General features: G+C 35.6%; 2 protein-coding genes across 2 annotated transcripts; both read right to left on the reverse strand.

Annotated features, from left to right (window-relative positions):
* Positions 1-4,852: 4,852 nt before the first annotated feature.
* Positions 4,853-6,514, reverse strand: LOC113717962 (putative GEM-like protein 8). Its single transcript, XM_027242825.2, has 4 exons — positions 6,388-6,514; positions 5,742-6,016; positions 5,494-5,649; positions 4,853-4,957 (listed from the first exon to the last, which is right to left on the reverse strand). Exons 1-4 carry the CDS (start codon positions 6,512-6,514, stop codon positions 4,853-4,855), a joined length of 663 nt encoding a protein of 220 aa, XP_027098626.2.
* On the reverse strand, positions 5,921-9,970 carry LOC113717963 (uncharacterized). Its single transcript, XM_027242826.2, has 9 exons — positions 9,868-9,970; positions 9,695-9,772; positions 9,512-9,601; positions 9,172-9,252; positions 8,915-9,066; positions 8,135-8,242; positions 7,912-7,972; positions 6,388-6,591; positions 5,921-6,016 (listed from the first exon to the last, which is right to left on the reverse strand). Exons 2-8 carry the CDS (start codon positions 9,728-9,730, stop codon positions 6,523-6,525), a joined length of 597 nt encoding a protein of 198 aa, XP_027098627.2. The 5' UTR covers positions 9,731-9,772; positions 9,868-9,970; the 3' UTR covers positions 5,921-6,016; positions 6,388-6,522.
* Positions 9,971-14,981: the final 5,011 nt, after the last annotated feature.

Consider the following 14,981-nt stretch of genomic DNA (forward strand, 5'->3'; position numbering starts at 1 on the left):
TGGAGTGTCATCGCGGGGAGGTAATTGATCGAGCATTGGCAAAGCAAGTGGAACTTAGCTCTTGAGAGCTTCCATATCCTTGAATTGTTTCTGTTTACTTTTCTCACTCGAATTGTTAATTTCCTGAATACTACTGATTTATTTACTAAATTGTGATTGCTACTTAGATTACGTGCTTGCATGTGTGTTTCTTGGCCTCACTGAGTATTGGCTCATCCCATTAGTTTGTTTTCTTTAACAGGTTGGTTGGGAAGATTTTGGAAAAGCCGAATAGGTTATACTTTTGATTGAAATCTTGGTTGTAAATGTTTAGTCGACTTTTAATGGTTGTATTTTGGGACTTGATGTATCTTTTGAGAACATAATGTAAGATTTGGATATTCAGTTAAGGAAGCGACTTTTCTTCATTTAGACTTGTATTATTTGGTAGGTATCGTTAAGTTTGAATTGAATTATCTTGAGTCCTGGCGAGAGTTGGGTAGGCGTCCCGCGGATACCCTTGGGTTCGCCTTGGGAGAAGTGGGGGTGTCACACATGTTATATAGACATTTCACGGAGTATATATTTATAACACTTGAGTTCAAGTAAGTGCACCAACTATTTTAACCTTTTAACTATATTATTATAAGGCAGGTATGTTGTTCCTTTATACCATCAAATTGGCAATCAAAACAAAGGAAGTAGTCAAATACAAGTCTAGTGACTTTGCTAAGTATGCCAGTACATGGCATTGAACACAAGAAATATTTTTCTGAATTTCAATTTCATGCAATTTTAGCATCTAACAAAATGCATTGCAGTTGGTAAATTGATGGAATTTATCAATCAATTACTTAATTGATTGTTATCAACTCTCATCACAATCACACAAGATACATATAAATTTATTTAATTAGCTGATAACTAATTCAATGCCTATAAGTATAGCAGTTCAATAGAAGCATAAGATTGTCTTAAAATTGTTGGTTCTGGGCCAAAATAATTATATAAGAAACATTAATTTTTCTAATTAAATTTAACAAAGAAATTAACAAAAATCTCATACCTTAATATTGCATAAAAAGTTGCAAATAATTTGTACCATAAAAGTTAGTTTGGCATGGGTTGAGGCGCAGACAAAGTCGCTCTCTTTAATACAATTTGTGCCCCTACAGAGTATTCTCCAATGTAGTAGGTCTCTGTACGTTGCCTCCAAGATACAACAGCCCAGTTTATCTCACTGTAGTCTACTCTAATCTACACAATTGGAGTGAGATAGAAATCTCACATAATACCGTTCCTTGCCTTATAAATTCCAATAGTAGTGAGGGGAAGAAAAGTAGAAGATAGTTTAGAAAATAGCAAAGTAGGTGTAAGATTTGGTTGATAGATACCTCTATTTATAAATTGAGAAATTAGGAGTATTAAAATATCAACATTAAGAGGAATTAATACCTCATATTTTCATCTACAAATTGAAAAGGTTTAGCTTCATTGTATAATGGTAAAAATTCATTAAATGAATTCATAAACCTTATCATTACATAGGTTACACAATTCAAGACATAAATATCATTTTAAAAACATAAGTTACACTTTTGAATGATTGAATTTGTAGCTGAAAATTCATTAAAGAATTTGCAATTTATTGTGTTTGAATTCAAAATAAACATGTGACATTTTTTTTATTAAAATATCCAACAAGAAAAAAGAATATATGCATTCAAATGATTTTAGGCTAATAAAGGTATTCTAAAATCGCCTGCCAATAAATACAGGGATTTGGGATTAGTGAGACTTAAGAAAAGTATTCTAATCAAACAAATTTTGACCTAAAGATGACATGAAATTGTACAAACTCAAAATAAAAAAAGAAATTGTACAACACCTTACACTAATAAATAAATGATTCGTTTCTAGTTATTTAATGATAATTGCATGGAAAACTCTAATACTGATTAACGAGATTAACTTCCTGGCACTGTCCAATTAGGAAAGATTTAGTTGCATAACTAGTCTATCGACTAGTCTAAAAACTTAGCTGCTGAGCTACTAATCTTCGATCACTTTCTCAGAAAGTTAAATTGTTCAGGGTTTTATAACATTTTTTTTTTGGGGTTTTGGGGGGGGGGGGGGGGTGCGAGGAGGGATGACAGGGGAGGCTTATTAAAGCTTTCTTGCTATCCAGTGGCTGTGGTATTTACTTCAACTTCACTGTTCATACGGTGGGGCTGCGCTCTTCCAAGCAGCCAGTGGCAAACGTGGCAAAAGAGTACGGTGGCCCACGTTCCGACGCTACAGCAGAAGCTCCTAATCCTGTGGACATGCATGTTAGTTGCTGCTGAATGTATACCAATGAAAACTTCCACATGCAAGTCACAACCTCATACCCCACTTAAAGGATTAAGATGTAACGATATGATCTGTAGGTCAGCAATGCAGATAAACTAGAATATTGCAAAAAGCAATCACTACAGTGCTCAACCTTTCTCTGTCTATTCACCTCTGGACAATGAATCCCAACTGAAAGAATCGGAAGTCAATAATGTTGAATATGCCAGTAGCATTGGTCGACATATGATCACTCCATACGTTGCTATAACTTTTTGTTCTGCAAAAAATGATCACCACGTCGATTCCACATCATACATTCAACAGATTGGTTTCCCAAAAGCAATGCCAACATCAGAACATTTTGAAATTCAGTCAAGTGAAACTTAGATAAGAAGGATGATATGAATATGCCTCGTAAAGTAGACTTATAGGCTGCGACAACATTATCTTTGTTTGTACTTGTTTTACTCATTACTTCATAGTATAGCTACTTGGATTCTTCCTAGTCTGACAAAGTATTTAGGGTAGGTATTAGTATTTCGATTAGGCCCCACTTGGGACGAGAAATAATTAAAAGCGGTAATCAAATATCATTCTCTCTGCTGTTTATGCTGAGTTTAAGTAATGCTAATTGCAAAATGATGAGCTTCCAGTTTCTGAAGATCTTGAATCTTATGTTTCTGATACACAAATCTCCACTAGAATAAAAAAACAGCAATTGCAAGAAAATCAATTACTAACAATTTAGAGAACAAGGTATTATGTGTTAATCCTGGATTAACGAGAAAGAAGGCATTGACAACATACTTTTCCAATTTGGATGCATTTATCTGGATCAGTACCAGGTATTACTTATTTCTTCAGCCTGACAAACCAGTGTGCTGCTAAACTAATTGAGTTTCTAATCACTTGCTCAGGAATTTTGTCTGTTAATGGTTCTGTGCAGGACTCGGCAATGCCATTGGACTTGTTTTTTTTTTATAAGAGATTCTGATTTAAAAAATAGATAAATAAGAGATTCTGTTTAATGGATGCTTATTCTATTGGCACTATACTTGGAGTAAAATCAGTTTTTGGATCTTGCCCTTTTCTATTAGGGATCAGCTTTTAGTCATCATAGCAAAAAAATGAATCCATGAATACTTCCCAGATTCTCTGTTAAACACTGTTTATCTGGTTTCAAACTATTTGATTGCGTCAATCATGTCATGTTTCCTGCAAATGGATAAAAAGCTAGGAAGTGTTTGTTCTGGTGAACTGGATGTTGAGATCAAGACATTTGTGGAATCACAATAGCACAAGTCCTGCTAAAACTAATCCGTGGGATTCAAATTCCTCACTATCTGTATAAAGTAAGAGTTTTTTAAAGAATTACTACAAACTAAATCAATTAGATACACAAGAAATACAATGGTAACCAATGAAATCGGAGTTTCATCCTAATTTGTTTTTGGAAGACCAAAAATTGAAGTATATAAATTCCACAAGAAAATTTGTTTCACCAAAATTGAGTTGTTTGAATATCTGGATGGGGGAATTCTTTGTCCTTCAATGATATACATTTTACAGCAAACATTGAATGGAAAAACAGAGATCTGTGTAATAACCTCGAATAAGCTAATGAAAGATATGTTTATTCTGAGTCTCAAACTGTAAATGGATCGTCAACTTTGGTGACATAATTAGTCTAAGCACCTTACAGAGAGCAAAACTTTTGACAAATTACCATGTATGCTGAAAACAAGAAAGAGAGGCTTCTTAAAAATTGTCAGGGTATAGCTTTTTTCCAATCACAACATGCTTGCTTCCTGGTCTAGAAAACAAAAACATCTGCCCACCTCATTAGCTTTTCGACAATTCAATCTTAATGAATATCAGGGAGACTTTTTTTCTTGCTACAGATATTGCCTGGCTTCTTTACTATAACATCTGTTCTGGAATTTCCGTTTCTGATGCAACTTACCTTAAATCATGGGCAAAAGATTCATTTTGAGGGATTGCAGTGCAAAATTGGCTTATGAAGCATAACCATGATACCTTTTTCTTCTTGAATGGTTTGTTAGCTATGAAATCAAAAAGCGACTAGTATTAAGGTTTGACGTGAACAGGCATATGTTGGATAGTGCTTACTCAGGCAGGCAACGGAAACATCCACACGAAAGCCAAAACCTCATGCAACCAAAGTAATGATACTATTCTGTAACATATTGGGCAATTCTAGTTTAGGTATTGTTCCACTTATGTATATGCATCGCTTAGGCAGCTTTCTTTTAGTGATCAGCTTCATATGAAGGGGTAGTCATAGACCTCAAATCCCAATTTTTGCCATAAAAACTCTAACATATGACAAGCGTGACTAGCTCTAACATCTGATTTTGTTATCCACAACTTGTGTTGTGTAACGAAGAAGATAATCACATTGTGGCTTCATCAAGTAAGGACACAAAATTAGCTTGACAGCTTTATGATAATAGATGGTCTGATTCTGCTTCCCAGAAACAGTAACTGTGTAAAACTAAAGTTTTTCAACTAGCAGAAGTCACCCTGTACAATCATCTTTAACCACTACATTGCTGAACAATACTTCAGAACTTGAACTTCTCTCAACTCGTGTTACAACTCCATTAATTTTCTCCTCTACACACTGTCCACATGTGGTACCACTGAAATCTCAGATCATAAAAGGAGTTGCATTTGGAGACATTAAGCATTTCAAGGTTTCCGTTCTCTCAGTTTCTTGTTGAATTGGTTGATTTGACAGAGTTGATATAATTTCAAACAAAGAAAATAACTTTAAACTTTAGAGTTACTTAACTTGTTCTGGTTTTTTGTCATCAATTGTATCTCAGAAGCATAAATTTGCACAAGGACATCAATCAATCGTGTATGAGCAAAGCCATTTTATGATATTGCTTGTAATCTTCACAGAAAGGTAAGGTGATTGATGCTCCATGCAGTACACTTATCACAAATATCATGCTCTAAAAACTTCAGTAATTATAAAAGGATTACAATTTTGATAATAATTGGTAACCCTGCATTACAATATCAACAGAGTAGATTTTCATCATCACGGCTGTCTTCCATGTACAATCTATACACCTCAAGAGAAAAAAGAGGGTAAAGGCTTGTTGATGCTTCACCAACATTTGTTAGTCACTGAGCTTGAGATGCTATCACCTGCTGAAGAAACTTTAAGGTCTTTCGGAGATTTAAGAATCCCATGAACCAGAACTCAAAATTGTCCTGTGTAACTACTTCCATATACTTCTGTGATGGTATTTCCAAATTCTGACTTGCACTTGCTCTCTTTATGTTTCTCAACGGGATTGAAACCTGCAAAGCACATTGAAAAAGTCTTCTTAGTAACTTTACTGAAGATTATCCCACATACATTGAGATCATCATAAACAGACTGCAAGAAGTACCTTATAATAGATTCTGAGTTGCTTTCCTGTTGGAGAAAGAATTTTGATTGATCTTTCACTGCAGAAAGCAACTTTATTCGTAGAAATGAAAAGTAGACCTGCAATTGGACCTGATGTTGTTGATAAATAGCATTGAGAAGCCTTCGACAATTTTTCACTATCGGTGACGCTGAAAAGCTGCTTGAACACCTTCTCCACTCCACCTAATTGAAGAATTCTTGCCCCCAAGCTCAACTTCCCCTTGACCGTTTCTGTTAACTTTGGTGCCAATCTAACTGCAAAGTTTTAAGAAAATGTTGAGGTAATTGCAGAATAATATGAATCAAAATATTCATGCGCAATCCCAATAAAAAGCAGTAAACAGAAAAATCAAGCCCTGAATGTGAAGTAATCCCTCCAGGATTTCAGTATGGCACCAAGTCAATTAAATATGTATCCTTACCATGCTCTCGGATGCCTTTTGCAAAATTGTCTGTTTTTATGCCGAATCTGTATTTCCTACTGATCAATGACTCCACTCCACCTACATATATATATATATATATATATATATCCAATAATATTAGTTGATAATTATATTCTTCATGATGTATATTGATAGGATTTGCTATGGTTCCTTAATCAGAAAGAACAGAATATGTCTTACCTTTTTCAACTTTGGGATATTCATCTGAATGACTATTCTGCAATAATCTTTTTCTTGATTTATCAAGTAAATATGCTGCTGAGCATCTTGAATTTTGGATCACTTGACTAGAGAGTTGATTCTTCATGATTTTACCTAGTATTGCACTCTGCAACTGCAATTGCAATGAACCTCGTCTGCAGAGAGATTTTGCTTGATTGGTGCCTGCATTTTTCATTTGGAACTCTATTTGTAGGGCTAAAGGTGGTTGATATTGGGCTTAACTCTTACTTGCATGACTCAGCAGGACAAAAGGGATCAGACACAAGAACATGGATATTTTCAAGATAATGTCCTCTATCTGCTTTAATAAAGAGAAAGTTTGGTAATCACATGCATGGCTTTCCCAGTTTAAGATGTTGATGACTTAGATATATATAATATTCATGTAGTAGTTGTACCTAGTACAACTGTAGAATCAGTACATATAAAAGGTCTAGGATATACTTCACACAACTGTAGACAGAAGCAGCAGAATGTAACCTGTACTCTTTTTGAACATACTAGGAGGTGGTCTCCGCGCCATGCGCGGTGGATCAATGCAATTGGTTATTTGAGAGTTGGTGTGATGTTAGAGTAAGAAGAAGGATGTGAACTATATAGGCTGTTAAGTTTAGATTAAGATAAATATGGAATGATTAAGATGAGAGTTGGGTGTGGAAGTGAAATAGGCTGAAATCATACAATGAAAATTAAAAGTAAGAAAGGGACAAATGTAGGAGAGTGGTGTACATGATAGCTGAAAATGTTAGAATGGTGCAAGCATTAAAAGTTATAAATGGAAAAGCAGTAGAAATGGCTTGTCAGTTGTTGATGTTGATTCCGTTTATATCTAAAGCTTGATCCATAAAGTAGAAAGTGATGATTTCATAAATTGCAAATGAAATGGTGGATAATGGTAAAATATATTGTGGAAAATTTTTTGGTTTAGAAACGCATGCTACCATATTTCAATGTAAATTTTTTTGGTAAAACAAAAGATAGCTATATATGAAGTAGGTGAACTAGCTAAGATGGATAACAAGGTAAATGTTCGTTAAAAGGAAATTGTTATTGGAGGTAAAGTTCAATTTGTAATTGATTTTTACCTTTTTTTTAGTATTTTTATTTATCAAACCATGTTTATTGATTAACCACAGAGAATAAAGGAAATTCATTAGCATTAATAAATAAGGATAACATAGTTTATGAATAATGTTACAGATACAAAAAGTTAATGAGTAACTATAATAATAAATTGGCTAATTATAATAATGCATATGAAATACAGGGTACCAAGGGAAAATTATAAGGGCTCCCCAGTTGTACCTTAAAAGACTACTCTGAACACAAAATGGAGTAGGTAAGTTGCGGAATTTTGTAATAAATCACTGTCTATCAATTTCAAGCATAATGCCAAAATTGAGCACTTCAGACTGAAGGACATGGAGCATGAGAGAAGACCCATGGGACTCTCTTATAAAACTCGATTGCAGAAGTTCTTACCCCATTGCAGCTACACACGCTTCCCCACTTCTCCAAATTCTGCTGCATGTAGCAGGTAATACTAAAAAATAGCAAATCATCATCTTTATCTCTCATATAGTTGAAGTACTCTTTATTACAAGATTGAAGTATAAGCTGCTACTGTGTGGCAAAAGCAAAAGATAAACATGCTAATTGCAATGCAAAAAAAAAAAAACTTAAAAATGAGGCAAATTGTACTTACAACTTCAAGCATCTTGAGTTTTTGCAATGACATTGCTTCTTCTTCTTTGGAGTAGCATCTCTCAGCTCAATGCTACGCTGGTCTGGCAAATTTGGAGACCCGTATTTGCTGATTGAAAAAAAAAAAGCAAATAAATATAATAACATCACTTAGTAGTTTAGGTAAGCTCAGAACAATTTTCAAACTTTGAATTCAAACAAATCATAAGACTTCATACATCCAAAGCTTTCCAGCCTTGACGTGGTGAAAAAGGTTTAATTAGTTTACAAAGAAAGCAGCTCGTTGCTAATGTTAGAAGCACAATTTTAATGTCTAGGAGTTACTTCATTTGCCTGAGATCGAACTTTCAAAATCCAAAATTACCTTATAGCACATAAAATTTGTCCCTTTTGTTTAAAAAAAATCAACAAAAACAAACTTTTTATAAAATGTATTACCATATTTTACAGAAAGACTGTTCTTTTAAGCCAAATTCTTTTAAAACATGGAGTTTTAATTATTTAGTTGAGCTATTAAGAGCATATACATGAGTTTTCCTTACCATATTATCGATTGCATAACTCTAGAATTTCCATCAATTTCGAAGCTTTTTTTCAATTAAAACTCCAAATTCCCCAAAATTCAGCAATCATTTTGCAAACATGTTAGAAATAAGCGTGCACTTAGCTTTTCACGTCACAAAAACTCCCAAAAGAATGAAATAATTTTGAAGTTAACAGAGAAGAGCGCCAAATATTAATTAAAAGCTTGTCAATTTCAAAAATTGAGAATCAAACTTACTTTACTTCCTGTGAAGTCAGTCGACGAACGATATGAATAAGAACTGTGGAACAATTCTCGGACAAACTCATATCCTTTTCCAGGAGTTTAAGAAGAAACAAAAACTGCCAGAACAAAAAGTAAAACGGGGGAAAAAAGAACGAACATGTAACCTACAGAAAAAAAAAAGGTTGCAGAGTATATAATAGAAGATGGCAAAGAAACAAAAAACTGGTAGAACAAAAAGCTATGAAAAAGAGAGAGAATGATCAGCTAACCTGAAACAATACAAGCTGCAGATATGTAAGAGAAGATGACAAAGAAAGAAAGTTCCTTACAGCAACCATAGACGAAGAAAGCTGCATGCAAAATGTAAAGGGAAAACAGGGGAAAAGGGCAAAACACAAATAAGAACAAATAATGGATAAATGAAAGGTAGAATAAAGAATCAAAGAAGACAGGAAATTTAAAATAGGCTTACCTTAATGCAACGGCAAAATACAAAACACCCATAAACAAAGTAAGTAAAGCTGAGTTAGTCCACGAATGACCAACCAAAAAACATATTGGAATAAACAGCATTATAGATGAGATAGTTCAGTAAAAGAAAAAGCTCACCTGACCAATCTGTATTAAGAAGAGCAAAACCAAGAAGAGGCTTCGAAGGAACAGAGCAATAAAAGAGAAAATAAGAACTGAGTAAAGCAACTGCCAAAGACAATCATGTAAGAGAGAAGATAGGATGTCGTGCTATAAACAATGACACAAAAAAGGAATGCAAAGAGTAAACACATCACTAACCATTAGCATAAGCAGCAAATCCGGGCAACAATGCATGGCTTTACCGGCAGCGATGGGTCCGACAGAGCAAAGAAAGTGCTATAGTCAAATCAAGAAACTCCTTTCAATAGCCGTCAACAGTAATGAAAATATGTCTTTTTACAAATACAACCCAAGGGTAAATAGAATTTTACCTCTTGACATGAGCACGAAGAAGATGAAGAAAACAGTAAAACCAAAACCAATTTCTTGTCATCGGTAAGAAAAATGCGATGGGAGGACAAAATTGTAATACAATTGTCCTTATGGTCAACTGAACTGAATTATTACAATGACCACAATCAAGTCCCGATACATCTGGGAAAAGGCGAAAGACAAATGCTAAAGCGGTCCAATAGGATACAAAGAAAGTGAAGGCAAATAGTTATTATAATAAGAATAAGAAATAAAAAAATGTGGCATTCTTTTAAAAAATATAATAACAACATTCTCATTCGGAAATTATTTTTTTTTGCACAAACACGTGCAATTGTCACGTGCAAGTACGACCACAAATTGTCCAATAACATTTTGCCACATCACAGAAAACGGAACTGTCTTGGCACACCCCTACACATTTAGTGCATATGTGTTAATACAAGATCTTGTCATGGTTGAATCAGTACATACTCTTAAATGAACCTTTTGACTTTTCCTTTCACAATGTCATGCTATAATAAAATAATTCCTTATGGATCTAAGAATTAAAAAAACATGTTGTATTAGTCTTGTTAACTATTTTTAGAATGAGATCTTCTTAGTCGCTAGATTATATAATAGATGACATACACTTCAATTTCTTGATTTTAAAATTAACGCGCAAATTGTATGGATCACGGGTCTAGAGAAAAGTTTATCATATGCTATTGTCAAAAAATGTAGTATTTTGTCAGAAATTGTATACTTAATCCACATACTAATTCTAGTAATGGTGAGACATTTTGAATGAAGGAGGCTAGGCCTTGTTCTCGTTTACTTTAGATTTTGTAAAATCATATTATAAAAAATAATCAGAATCAGACAAAACTGCTCTTTGGTTGATTGTGTGATATGAATCCCGTTGATGACGAAATTCGCGACAATGAACCTCAGATTGATGGCAATTGTTATAGGTTTGAAATTGGCAGAATTTCGTACTCTAGACCCCTCTAATATCCATGATTGGAACCTCAATACTATCTTGACCCTTAATCCTATGAATTAGCAAATCCTAGGAATTGTTAGGAGCCACCACAATCAAGGACGTTATTCTTGATTGATAATCCGAACGAACACTAGACGATTCTAGATATACAAGGATAGCTTGTAGAGCCAAGAGAGCAAACTCTCTGGGAAAATTTTGTGAAATAATCATATTCTACCATTAACGAATGAAGACCAATGTTGTATGTGTCTTGACACAAGAAAGCATAAACATGGGCTTAAGAAATGACACAATTAACTGGACCTTAACACGCATCCCAAAACCCTAACAAAGAAACACTGACCCAAGCTTAAGGTTGGACTATATTATTTAGCAACTAATTCAAGCATCTTCAACAATGGCTTGGAGCAAAGTAACAAGACTTGTAGTGACTCTATGCTTGGCGCTCCAACTGATTCCTGGACAATTCAAACCATGCTCGCAGTGACTCGTTAAAGCGCTTGGCTCGAGCTTATGTCATTGGGCCCATTGGGACTACCATGGACCCAACTTGAGTGCTCGGATCGATCTAGATAGCCTTGGATACTCCATCAGTCTCCTGCTCTTGAAAAGGATTTGCCCTTAAATCGACTTCATCGCTGCAAGAAAAGGATTCAAGTTAGATACATTAAAGGTGGCACTAACTCCGTATTCACTTGGTAGCTCAAGTTTGTAGGCATTATCATTGATGAGCTTGAATACTTGGAAAGATCCATCCCTGCGTGGTAGCAACTTGTTGCGACACTAGATCGGAAAATGCTCCTTTCTAAGGTGAAGCCAAACCCAGTTACCTGGTTCGAATACCACGCGCTTTCTCTCCTGATTGGCTTGTGTAGCATACTACAATGTCCGCTTCTTGATATTAGCTCGTACCTTCTCATGAAACTAGCAAACATACTCTACCTTTTTCTTACCATCTAAGTTCACTTGTTCAGAAATAGGTAAAGGTACTAAATCCAAAGGTGTCAGTAGATTAAAACCATAAACTACCTCGAATGGCAACTATTGTATAGCAGAATGTACCATTCTATTATATACAAACTTGACGTGAGGTAAACACTCTTCCCACGCCCTAAGATTCTTATGCAGTATACCACACAACAAGGTAGAGATTGTCCTATTAATGACCTCTGTTTGACCATCAGTCTGTGGGTGACTAGCTGTTGAAAACAATAGCTTAGTTCCCAATTTAGACCACAAGGTCTTCCAGAAATAACTAAGGAACTTCACGTCTCTATCAGACACTATAGATCTAGGAACACCATACAATCTCACTATCTCTCTAAAGAACAGGTTAGTTGTATGAGATGTACTATTAGTTTTATGGTAGGCAATAAAATGTGCCATCTTGGAGAATCTATCTACAATAACATAGATAGAGTCATTGCCTCTTCTAGACCTAGGTAACCCTAATATAAAATTCATAGACAGGTCCACCCATGGCTCCTTCGGTATAGGTAAAGGAGTGTCAAGACCATGTGGGTGTACCTTAAACTTGGCTTGTTTGCACGTGATAACACTTGTCAATGAAGCGCTCCACATCCCACTTCATACATGGCCAGTAGAAGTGTTCCTACAAAATAGAATACGTTTAGATACCCCATAATGTCCCATTAGTCCCACACCATGTGATTCCCTTAACAAGAATTCATAGATTGAGCAAATAGGAATCATAACTTATCAACATTAGAAATGAAGAACTTACTCCTATGAGATACCTTACAAGACTCATAAATCACCCCAAAGTTATTGTCATTCTGATACAAGTCGTTAATAAACTCAAATCCTATAATATTAGCATCTAAAGCGGTGAGTAGGGTGTACCTGCATGATAGTGCATTGGCAACAACATTTGTCTTGCTAGACTTATATTTGATAATATAAGGGAATGATTCAATGAAGGCAATCCATCGAACATGCTTCTTGCTTAATTTGTGTTGTGCCTTTAGGTACTTCAAAGGCTCGTGGTCCGTGTAAATCACAAACTCCTTGGGCCACAAGTAATGCTGCCACATCTCTAACGCTCGAATCAGAGCATACAACTCCTTGTCATATGTTGAGTTGTTGAGCGCTGCCCTACCAAGCTTCTCACTAAAGTAGGCGATCAGCTTCCCTGCTTGCTTCAATACAACACACTCCAATACCTAAGGCATCACACTCAATTTCAAAAGTCTTATTAAAATTAGGTTAAGTTAAAACAGGTGCATATGCGAGTTTGTGCTTAAGGATTTCGAATGCCTATTATTGAGCTTCTCGCCAGACAAATCTCTCATTCTTCTTGACAACTACAATCAATGGGGTGGCTAAGGTGTTGAAATCCTTTATGAATCGCCGATAGAAGCTCACAAGTCTATGGATGTTTCAAACTTCAGTCATGGATATAGGTGTTGGCTAATCTTGTATGGCTTGGAGCTTGCTTTTGTCCACCTATATACCCTATGCACTAACTACAAACCTAGAAAAACAAGTCTATCAGTGCAAAAGATGCACTTCTTGAGATTAGCATATAGCTTCTCCCATCAAAGTACGTCAAAAATGAATCTCAAATGCTCTAAGTATTCCTCTAGACTACAACTATAAAAAAGTATATCATCAAAATAGACTACAATGAAATTTCCTAAGAATGGTCTAAGCACATGATTCATTAAGCGCATAAAAGTACTAGGTGCATTAGTTAACCCAAAAAGCATAACTAACCACGCATACAACTCATACTTAATCTTGAGTGTAGTTTTCCATTCATCTTCTTCCTTTATCCTAATCTGATGATATCCATTTTTCAAGTCTATCTTAGTGAACACAATTGCATCATGCAATTCATCTAACATATCATCTAACCTAAAAATAGGGTGATACTATTTTATCGTATTGCATTAACTGCGCGACAATCGATGCACATTCTTCATGGCTTGTCTTTCTTTGGCACTAGAATCACCGGTACTACAGACGGACTCAAACTCTCCCCCGCCCAACCTTTGGTCAACAACGCATTGACTTGTCGTTGAAACTCCTTAGTCTCTTAAGGGTTTCTCTTGTAGGCTAGTTGGTTAGGAATGGCTGCTCCAGGGATGAAGTCAATCTGGTGTTCAATCCCTCGGACAAATAGCAATCCACTTGGTATCTCATTAGGAAAAATATCCTCGAATTCCTACAAAAGAAATACTACCTCTCTCGACAAAGTTGGGTCTAACTCATTAGTAATCAATAAAAGCTCTTTACTAAAAGTATGATAAACATTACCTTGCATTTAGAGCTCACCTTACTACTTTGAGTTTCACAAGAAAATTCAATTTCTTTCCTAATTTCCCTATCTCAACCGAATTTCCCTTGCGATCTTTTGACTCATTATCTTCAGCCTTAGTCACTAATTTTCTTCTCTCCCTTTCCATTTCAAACTCTCTCTGCAAGCTAAGTTGGTCATCATGTACTTGCTTAGGTGTAAAAGGAACTAATGTAACTTTCCTATATCTGTGTGAAGGTGTACTTGTTACTAATCCCATTAACGGAAATTTTCCTATTATATTGCCAGGGTCTACCAAGTATGATATGACAAGCGTGCATAGATACTACATCACATAGAATCTCATTCTCATATCTACCCATCTTAAACGAAACAAGTACCTGTTTGGAGACATGAATCTCTTCGCTGTTGTTGAGCCATTAGAGCTTGTAGGGTCGGGGGGTGATCCATGGTCACCAATTCCAACTTTTCAACCATCAACACACTTGCCACGTTAGTATAGCTACCTCCATTGATTATCAAACTACACACTTTGTCTTAGATTTGACATTACGTCTAGAAGATGTTCTCGCCCTGAGCATCCTCCTTCTTGAGTTAGGCGGTTAATGCTTTCCGGGTAACAAGTCCTAACCCGACTTGTTCATCAATGGGGTACTTTTCCCCCAATTCTTCTTCCTCATCCATGAGTGGCAGCATTCCTTCATACTAAATTTGTTGTCTGACACTATCTCACCACTGGGGAGCATGATTATTGCCCATTGGTTAGGGCACTGACTAGCTATGTGTCCCCATCCCTGACACTTGAAACATCTGGTGTCTCGACTTCTCCCCTTTTAAGGCTCCTA

Source organism: Coffea arabica, chromosome 11e, assembly GCF_036785885.1.
Source record: "Coffea arabica cultivar ET-39 chromosome 11e, Coffea Arabica ET-39 HiFi, whole genome shotgun sequence".
NCBI lineage: Eukaryota > Viridiplantae > Streptophyta > Magnoliopsida > Gentianales > Rubiaceae > Coffea > Coffea arabica.

What these genes read in the sequence shown, in the direction of transcription:
- LOC113717962 (XM_027242825.2), bottom strand. Translation starts at nt 6,514, where the DNA reads ATGAAGAATCAACTCTCTAGTCAAGTGATCCAAAATTCAAGATGCTCA. An exon ending in AACTCAGAATCTATTATAAG is followed by an intron (nt 5,650 to 5,741) that starts GTACTTCTTGCA and finishes TGTGCTTTGCAG; the next exon opens with GTTTCAATCCCGTTGAGAAA. An exon ending in CCTTAAAGTTTCTTCAGCAG is followed by an intron (nt 4,958 to 5,493) that starts GTGATAGCATCT and finishes ACATGTGGACAG; the next exon opens with TGTGTAGAGGAGAAAATTAA.
- LOC113717963 (XM_027242826.2), bottom strand. Translation starts at nt 9,730, where the DNA reads ATGCATTGTTGCCCGGATTTGCTGCTTATGCTAATG. An exon ending in TCTTAATACAGATTGGTCAG is followed by an intron (nt 9,253 to 9,511) that starts GTGAGCTTTTTC and finishes TTTTGCATGCAG; the next exon opens with CTTTCTTCGTCTATGGTTGC. An exon ending in TGCAGCTTGTATTGTTTCAG is followed by an intron (nt 9,067 to 9,171) that starts GTTAGCTGATCA and finishes TTTTTTCTGTAG; the next exon opens with GTTACATGTTCGTTCTTTTT.